General features: G+C 45.4%; 2 protein-coding genes across 2 annotated transcripts in view; one reads left to right on the top strand and one right to left on the bottom strand.

Annotated features, from left to right (window-relative positions):
* Positions 1-3,847, top strand: part of DPP7 (dipeptidyl peptidase 7) — a 35,958-nt gene extending 32,111 nt beyond the window's left edge. The window contains exons 9-13 of the mRNA XM_085076587.1: positions 289-407; positions 491-647; positions 964-1,028; positions 1,871-1,941; positions 3,034-3,847. Coding sequence (XP_084932713.1) covers positions 289-407; positions 491-647; positions 964-1,028; positions 1,871-1,941; positions 3,034-3,175 — 554 coding nt within the window. The 3' untranslated portion in view covers positions 3,176-3,847. The remainder of the gene's footprint in view (positions 1-288; positions 408-490; positions 648-963; positions 1,029-1,870; positions 1,942-3,033) is intronic.
* Positions 3,848-4,676: 829 nt separating this feature from the next.
* Positions 4,677-9,704, bottom strand: part of MAN1B1 (mannosidase alpha class 1B member 1) — a 28,888-nt gene continuing 23,860 nt past the window's right edge. The window contains exon 13 of the mRNA XM_085076584.1: positions 4,677-9,254. Coding sequence (XP_084932710.1) covers positions 9,051-9,254 — 204 coding nt within the window. The 3' untranslated portion in view covers positions 4,677-9,050. The remainder of the gene's footprint in view (positions 9,255-9,704) is intronic.

Genomic DNA, 9,704 nt, shown 5'->3' with positions numbered 1-9,704 from the left:
CACTTGGCTTTTGGCACAAGCAGAGACAATGGAGAACATGTGGGAGTCCCTTCCTGCCTGTGAAGGCAGCAGAAACAAAGGGTATTCTGCAGCCAGGCTTGAGACCATATGAAAGCTTTGCCATAAAGCTGGATTGTAACCTTGCACAGTTACAGGCTCTGTGAGCTCTGTCCCATCCTTGCACACTCACTCAGCCCTTGACTTAGTTTTGGCGATGAAGTTCATGTGGGAGGTGGTGAGTGAGACAGCAGTTACTGACTGATTTTGTGCTGTGTTCCCACCTGGCAGGGGTGTTCTACAACTCCTCTGGCTTGGCACAGTGTTATGACATATACCAGCTGTACCGGTCCTGTGCTGACCCCACAGGCTGTGGCACTGGCTCAGACGCAGAGGCTTGGGACTACCAGGTAAGGGGTTGGAGACACCAACAGGTTTCAGCTGCTGCCCTGGCTATTCCCCTGCCCCATGACAACTCTTGTGCTTCTTTTAGGTTTGCACCGAGATTAACTTAACATTTAACAGTAACAACGTGACGGACATGTTCCCTGAGATGCCCTTCACAGAGGCCATGCGCGAGCAGTACTGTTGGAACAAGTGGCGTGTGAAGCCACGAGTGCACTGGCTGCAGACCAACTTTTGGGGAGAAGGTGACTTGTGGTGATTGCTTGTCCTTTTGTGTTACCCTATAGCTGTCTGCCTGTTTCCCTCTGCCCAGCTGAGCCTCATGAGGACTGGCACAGCACACTGATGAGTCCTGGCAGAAAAGTCACAGCCTTGTGCTGACTTGAGCCAAACAGACTTTTCTGTATCTCTTTGGGACAGAAGAGGAAAACTTAAAAGCCACCAATAATTTGTTCAATTCTTCAATGTTTTCTGTTCTTGGCCATGTTTGCTACAGTAGCCAAACACATTCGGATAACTGGGCAGGAAGGAGACAACCCAATTATGCACTCTGAATTTCAGATCTGAGAAGTGCAAGCAACATCATTTTTTCAAATGGAGACTTGGACCCATGGGCTGGTGGTGGGGTAAGCATGTGCACTCCTGCACCCTGAGCACAGAGCAGCCTTTGCAGGTGACATACCAACCAACCCCCCCCCCCCCCCTTGCAGAGCAGCACTGGAAATTCAGTTTTAGCCTGAATTTCTGTGAGCTGCTTTTTCATGGTGAACCACTGAGGAATCTGAGGACACTAATGATGGACACATTGAGTAGTGTCCATCAACCAGGAATATTGATAGAGCAAATGTGGCTTCACTAGTGCAGACACAGCAGGACCTTCCTTACCCCACACTCAGGGTCTGAACCACAACCTGCTGTGTTTCTATGTCCACACATGGTCTCAGTGCTGCCAGCCAGCTGGTCCTGGCTCTCTCCAATCCCAGTACACTTGGTGAGACTAGGTGGGTGCTATGAGCAGTGACTCAAACCAGGACAAGTTTTGGCTTAGATTCAACAAAACTTCAGAGTGCTGCCAGTGTCCAGTTGAAAATTTAAAAACAAAGATGACCCAGGACTGGATTTTGAGTTAGTTGAGCTCCTGATTAAATACAAAAGCTCATTGTTTTAGGATGGCTTGGAATCCCAGCTACAGGAGGAACAGGCTGCTTAGGGTGCATGGGCCCAGAGGAGACCTAACTTCAACTGCCTATGCTGGAATCAGCTGAAGGTTTCCACCTCAGGGAAAACATTCCCTTCATTTGGGACAGGGGATCTGACTCATTAGGAATGTTAGCTGTGGATACCAGCCGTATCAAGGATGTCTTCCCATGCTTTTCCTCAGTCTTGCCCAGATCATGTTCGTTTTCAGAAGTCCTGTCCAGTTCTTGCCTGTAACTTACTGAGAGTTGGTCTTTGCTCCTCCTCCCAGATAAACAGCAGCCTCAGCCCTTCACTGATTGCCCTGACCATTAAAGGAGGTGCCCATCACCTTGATCTCCGGTAAGTACTGAACTGTCCTTTAGCTGGCCAGAATCCTGATGCCCTGGGTGTTTGCTCTCAGCAAGTCACTGCCCAAACAACCAGGAGATACTTTAGAATCACACAAGCATAGAATTGTTGAGGTTGGAAAAGACCTCTTAAGATCATTAAGTCCAATCATCAACCCAACATCACCACCATGTTCACCACTAAACCATGTCTTTAAGTGCCATATCCACAAGTTTTTTGAATGCTTCCAGGGATGGTGAATTTCCCTGGGCAGCCTCTTCCAACCCTTTCCATGAAAAGATTTTCCCTAATACCCATTCTAAAGATCTCCTGGTTCAACTTGAGGCTGTTTCCCTTCGTTTTGTCCCTTGCTACCTGGGAGCAGAGCCCGACCCCCACCTGCTGCAACCTCCCATCAGGGAGTTGTAGAGAGCGAGACAGTTCCCCCTAAGCCTCCTTTTCTCCAGGCTCCCAGAGAGGGGCTCCAGGCTCTCCAGGGAGCAATCCCCAGGCACTCCTGGTGCTCCAGACCCTTCCCCAGCTCCATTCCTTTCTCTGGACATGCTCCAGCCCTTCAATGTCTTATTTGTCAAGAGAGACCCAAAATTGACCTCAGGATTTGAGGTGTGGCCTCACCAGTGCCTAGCACAGGACAAGTACTTAAAGAGGATGGGTACCAGGCTGTTGCAGCCCCATGTGGAAGAGTGATCTTCTTTCCCAGCACAGGGCTCTTTCAGCCTCCAGGGATGCTGGGCTGTGGAGAACTTGGCACTCAGCTCACCGTCATTAGAGCGTGTTCTTGTACAGGGGTTGGCACAAGTGTGAGACAACCTGCAGCGATCAGTCACGTGAAGTAGTCCAGTGCCTCCTGGCATTAGCCATCAGCCTTTGGGCCCAGAGCAGAGGGGGCAGCAGCCAGCAGTGAAAGGGCAAGCTTGGGTCTGCTGCACAGCTGCACTGGGGATCTGACACTGCAGCATGGTTTCCAGGGCATAAATGTGACACACAAACCAGTCAGTCTCTGTCCTTAAGATCACAGGCTCTGCCTGCAGAGGAGGCAAAAACCCACTGGCCAGTGAACTGACACTGCTCTGCTTTTCCTAGGGGACACAATCCAGCTGACCCCCTGTCTGTCACAGAGGTGCGCAAGCTTGAAGCTGGGATCATCAGCAGCTGGGTTAAATCCGCACGCATGGAGCGGGTGCGGGAGCAGCACTTGGGAGCTGCAGCAGGCAGCGAGCCCTGAGCCATTCCATCCCTGCAGCCCCAGCGTGAACCCCGGGACACAACAGCCTGCTGAGCTGGGTCTAGGCTGGCTGGGACACTATTCTCTCCTGTCATGATGGTGGGAACTCCCTTTTCCAAAGTGTCCCACCTGCACCTCATTGAGCATCAAAAAAAAAAGAAAAGCAAAAGGCCAAATCAATAACAGAAGCCAAAACCACATTGTCTGGGCTCCATGCTTACCTGCTCAGAATGAGCAGGAATATGAAAAGCTTTTCTGGAAGGTCCAAGAACCATCACAGCCCTGAACAGGACGGTGGCATGAGGCATCTTAAGGTTGAAACTAAATTATTTTTAGATAAAAAGAAAGTATCAGAGGGCTAGTGGAAGAGCAGAAGTATGATCATGACTCACACAGGGTCACAGGGAACTCCACTAGTGATGAGTTATCTAAAACCGACTGTCAGTCTTAGCCAGGGCTGTGGGTTTGGGGTGTTTTAGTTTTGTTTTTAATTTGTCCAAAAGATCCCAGTTGCTGAGATGAAGATTTGCACGAAGGAATCCTGGTGTGTATTGCTGTCACTCAAGGGGTGTGTATTGGTGACAAGTAAAGCACACTTCCATGGGATATCTTTGGAGCTTTTTTTAATCAATTACAAGTATATTAAAGTGTGTGATATAAAAGTTTATTAAAGGGTGTGATATAATTTCATGGCTTGGTAGTATAACTAAAGAAGATAAAAAAAGGTTCCTTCTCACATTCCCAGGTGGATCTTTGCACATGAACAAGTGCTTACTGGACTGACAAAGCACCAATAATCACTAGCATACCTGCAAAAATACTAAACCCTGGTAATCAACTGGCTGCCTCAGTTGATTTTACTTTACAGTGATTTTATGAGTTAGTGGAGAGGCTTCCCCAGTCCCCAAAGGTTTCCATTGCTTGGGCAGCACAATCACAGCAGTGCTTGGTGTCAGTGTCTGCACTGCTGGGCCCTCCCTGGTCACAGCAGGGCTGGTTCCCAGAGCCCCTGCTGGTGTTTCACAACATTCTGGTACTGAGATCTGTCCCATCCACCTCTGCCCTGTTCTTACCAAAAAGTCAAAGCATCTGCTCTCGCCACCCAGGCGAGAGAGCAGGAACAGATGGTTCCACTGATCAGCTATTTCAGATATGTGTAAATGAAGGACAACTTGGAAGACCCAATGAGTCAAACTCCAGTCCCTATGAAAGTTGCTTTAAGACTGCCAGTGGCACTACATCCTCAGCTAGACCTAAATCCTCTCTGTTCATGCTGATGAAAATCTCCATGGACCTTGCTTAGAGCTGCCACCATCCTTTCTACTCCTGTTCAAGTCAGGCTTTGGATTTGTTGCTGCCACACTGAGCCTTACTGAAGTGCTGGACTCCTGGTCATCCTCTGGGCTCAGAGCCCCCAACATCCCGGAATTCAGATTTAGTATACCCCAGCCATTATTCAGGATTAACACCACATTAGGAAAAAAAAAAAGCAGAGAGCAAGTATTGCATCCTGCTTTTATTTCTCTTCAAACAGCACTCTTCCCACCCATAAGTAGGCACCCAATGACACCAGTCCAGCAATGTATGAACACAGCCAGGTTCAGGGGCAGGTCTTTTAGGAAGTCACTGCAAGTCATCCCAGTTGCCAGGGCTGGGTTTGTGCTTTGGAAAGAAAGGCCTGGGTGTCTCCTGACCTTCCAGGGGGACATGAGTTTTTTAATCCCCTTGTACTAGACTATACTGAGATCCTATTTTCCTCTGACAGATCTTATCCCGAAGGAATACACATAGTTTGATATGGAAAAATAAATGAAAGGCTTTCAGCCGCTATGCCAAAGAGATAAACACGATACCAATGGACTTCCAGGACAGATGAGCAGCACTATAAAAGAAACCATCGCAGAAGTCTGAAGCCAGTGCCACCAACATCCGTAACGTTTTGAATCCCTGGGCAAGCAAGCATGGGATGTAAAAGGAAAACCCTGTTGTGTGGTGCTGTCTGAGCTGAAGGGAAGAGCCCCAAAGCACCACTCTTGAGCATCATGGGAATGCTGCTCCTGGTCGAACTTGAGGGCCACGTAAGGAAAATGAGGTACAAGCAGCGAGTGACCCAGAGCAGACCATGGGTGCAGCCCCTATGCTTAACGCCCACACCAGTAAGGCTGTTGAACAAAGGCTCATTTGTTCCATCATCATTTACACGATATGACGAGTGTGACCAAGGTGGGAACATTGCACAGAACAGGAACTCAGGGTTGGGCTTCAGTGGATGCAGAGGCTTCCAGCCTTGGACAGCAATCTCCAGCAATATTTCAGAGACCAAAAAAACCCAGTTTTCTTCCCAAATCCAAAGTCAGAAAAATCTTAACCCTTTCTGCTGAAGCATCAAGCTTCATGGAGCTACCCTGTCATGCCATTTTTTATTGATCCTGTTAAATGTACTGAGTACGGAACTGGGAATCAGGAGCTGAATTCCCTGCAGGGCTATTTCTAGGGGATCACAGATGAGTAAAGTCCTGAAGTGCAGGAAAAATTCACGGAACTGTAAATGCGTTATTGCAAAAACCTTTCCTCCTTTCATCCATCATCACTGCCACCGTCACACTGGCATGGAACAGGAAACAAGGTGTATTCTTTGCCTAGTATTTGGAGGAGTAAATACAGCTGTACCTGAGCTTGGCATGCAATGCTGAAAATCCTGTTACTGGAAGTCCTGCAAAACACAAGGGTCCTGTCAGCCAATGCCAGGGACATTGCAAAACTGCCAGTTTCTAAGACCTGTAATGAGAATTCAGCTTTCAAAAGTTCAGGGATTAAATGGTAACTGTGCCCCATCCATCTGCTAAATTTTCTTTGAGCAAACAGGTCAGTATTTTTTCCCAAGCTGTGGCCCAAAGCCCCAAGTGTGAGACGCCCAAGTCCTACAACCCTGCAGTTCTCTGTGACTCTGCCTGTCCCCGGCTCTGTTTCTCAGTGAAAGCCCAACACCTTCCATTGTGAAAGACAGAATCCCTAGCTCAGTGGTGGCCTTCCCACAATATGCCACTTAACCAGGAGTGTCCCAGTATGCAGAAACACTGAAGTGGGTTATGGGCCCAGCAGTTCAGGCTTTGAAACAAAGAACCACAAAGGAAAACTTTGAGCTTCTGTTGTGCTGGGGGAACAGAAATGGAACAGAAGTAGGCTGTGGAGCTCAGAGACTGATCTGACCCAACAATTTGTTTAGGAAGTAAAAATAAATAAGCAATTAAAATGACCTCTGCAGAAGAACAGGAAGAACAGAGGAGCTTTCTTGAGATAATTTAGTTTGTGCCATTTCACACATGATATAGGGGTCTGAAAAAAGCATTTGTTCTCAAAGGGAGCAAGCGCTAAACAATCTGAACCTCAGGTTTAAAGGCTAAGGACAGTAAAGCCACATTTGAGGAAATTGCATGTCTCAAGAAGAACTAGATAGGAATCAGTTGGACCAACACGTTCAGCTAAAAGACAAGATATGTTTGGGAAAGTGACAGTTTATTCTTCTCTTCTTTAACTCATTAGGAAATGAATTATTACTCTCAAGCCAATCGTAAGGGAAAAAAAAAAGCACCCAGACCCCCATAGTCCCACTTGTAGAATCGATTACATTAAGACTTGTGTATGACTTCAAAACCAGAAAATTTTTGGTAAGCATGTATATGTATTCCATTTTCTAAGAAATCTCTCTTGCCTCAGTTGGGCAGCTCTCTGGGTGAAACACTGAACCCTGGAAGTTTTACAATCCATAGCACAGTCATAATTAAAGCTTCAAAATTAGCTTTGTTCAAATGCACAGGGCCAAAGTAACACAGGTCAGCAGGACCTGGGTAGTATCACTGAATATATTTTTTTCTTTAATCTATAAATTTAAGCCTTTTGTTTTTAGCCACAGCTCAGCTCCTCAGCAGCACAAACCTGCTTTATGAACAAAAACACTGAAGGTATTTGCTCCCACATTTTACCAGCACTTTACTCATTTGCTGTTGTGCCAAAGAAAACAGAAGCCTTGGCAGCAAATCAGTTGTGCAGCCAAAGGCCATAATGACTGGATTCCACCGCACGTGTAGGTGATTGCCAGAGTTACTGCTGCCATGTGAATGGGAGGAACACTAACATTCTGCACTGACTAGTCATGTCCTGCCAGGGTCCCTCTGATGACAGAAAATTGTGCTTTTAAATAATTTGTAAAATTCCTCCATTTGCATTAGTACATGGAATGATAAGTATTATCTAAAAGACTTAAATAGTGGTCCCAACAGTAATTTATAACTCCAGCACACAGAATGGATCAGCATAAAACAAATAAAGATGCATCTTACTTTACAAATCAATACTTACAATTACTATAAAATACCTCCCATAGCCACTGGAAAATGAACCATTACAGTCAAATTCAATCAGCTCCATTAACAGTCCTGGACCCCTGGATTTAGTGGGGACTGCACCTCCTGGCCCTGCCCATCACACCCACTGCCACAGGGGAAGGAGTTATTTCAGTGAGACCAATCTCTTCCAGAAATATGAACGATCACATTTCTGAGATCTTACCTGTTAATAAAGGACTGTCCAAGTCCAAATTCAAAAGGAAAAGCCCTCTACAAAGCTCATTTCCAAATTCATGGCTTAAAATCTGTAAGTGTGCACATTTAAAAATGAAAGATCCTAGGGCTCCTGAAAGATTCTAAAAAAACTGGGTCTACTTTGTCTTCAAGTAACTGAAATTAATTTCTCCAACTCTAGAGGGGCCTAGAATTGCAGTAATACCTTTAGACTGTCTGCTTCTAACACTACTATTAAAAATACCCAATATACTCCTAAGGAAAAAAATAATTGAAAATTTATCCATGGTCCAAGAAATTATGATTACCATTAATTGTGCTGTACAGTTGTAAGCTCGTTTTGAGTCAACAAACACCCATGATGTGATATCTGAACAGGAAGGAACGGAAGGAGGCTGATACCAAATATGTTCACAAGCTTTCCCAGTGCCCAAATTCAGAAAGCAGCTTACAGTCAGAATACCTGAGTGTAACTGATCCAAATAAGATTTAAAATGCTCATGTAGTTTTACTTGCATTTCACATTATCTTCTGCATTCCTGCAGGTAAGTTTAAAAACTGCAATACCTCAACAAAATTATATATCACTTTGAGCCAAACCAGCAGCAAATTCTCTTTCACCATTCATTTCAGCCACAGCTTGAACAGACTTTTCAAAGTGCTCTACAAAACTAAGACACTATACAACAGATACTCTGCTGCCTCTTCCTTCTCCTAAGGTGATGCAGAATAGCTCGGGAGTTTGGAATGAGATCAGAGTACCAGCAGCAATACTGACAGCTTCTACCTTGGACAGCACTACAGCTCTTTATTCCACTTTCCACCTGAACCACTGTCACAGTCTGACAAAGGAATGGCTCTGTAATCCAGTGTTTCAGTGAATCCAGAATAAACCAGAAAACTGTAGGCTTATTCCTGCTTTCCAGGAACAACCCTGTGCCCTAAGGCAACTTGCTGCATTCCCAGTAGTTTATGAGCATTAATAACACTGACATAAGTGAGTTTGGGGTCACCAGAGCCCCAGGAATGTCATGGTCCACACTACAATTACCCTCTGAACCTCATCATTAGTACCCGGGAAACCCAGCTTCATATGGCACAGCTTTGCCTATCCCAGAACCAGGGATAAGATTTAAGACTGACATGATTTCTTCAAACCAGAGATGCTTTTCCCAAGCTTTTGTTTGTTGTTTGAAGCCAAAAAAGGTGCATTATAGCATCTTTCCTCAAACCCTGAAAAGTAAAGTGACTTGAAGATAAAAACGCCACCACTGGAAGATCCACTGATGTAGAGTCTATGCTGGCACCCAGATAGGGAGTGGATGAGCCTCTGTATTAAAGACGTATTTGTCAAGGTTGATTAAGTCTATGTCATCTGAAAACAGCAGGAACATGTATTTGAGTGTTTCCCCAAGGAAGAAGCTCTCCATTTTATCCCGTGGCTCTGGATTACTGGGATTCTGAACGTTGTTAATGGAAGTATAACCACCTGTAGGAACCTGTGCAAAAAAGAAAAAAAAAAACCTTTACATAACCTAAAATAATTTTTTACTTTGTAACATCCAGATGCACTTGGAGAAGATAAGTGCTAAGAAACAGATCATCATGTTTTTCATTTCATCCTTGGTTTTCATTTACATATAAAGCTTCAGTAATGAAAAAAATCTTATTGCATTTTAAAAGAAACCACATCAATAAAATGAAGCTGTCGGGGGGTTGAGTACCTTTGGAATTTCTTCCCATTCCTGTTACTAAGCAACAAATAGTTGGGTGTTTTAGGGCTATCAAGTCTTTTGTAAAAGACAAAAGGTATGCTTGGGAGGGGCACAGTAAGGGAAGAGCCAGCCCTGGGAACGCTCTCTCTGGTGGTTCGGACGCTGAGGAGAGAGGCTGTTTTTTTTTGCTCTTCGCCTGCGACCAAAGCGAATCCAACTGTGCCCTGTTTCTTC

The sequence above is a fragment of the Lichenostomus cassidix genome, chromosome 17 (genome assembly GCF_008360975.1).
Source record: "Lichenostomus cassidix isolate B80296 chromosome 17, HeHo_3.0, whole genome shotgun sequence".
Classification (NCBI taxonomy): domain Eukaryota; kingdom Metazoa; phylum Chordata; class Aves; order Passeriformes; family Meliphagidae; genus Lichenostomus; species Lichenostomus cassidix.
The sequence above is the reverse complement of the archived record's forward strand: the minus strand, read 5'-3'. Positions and strand labels throughout refer to the sequence as shown.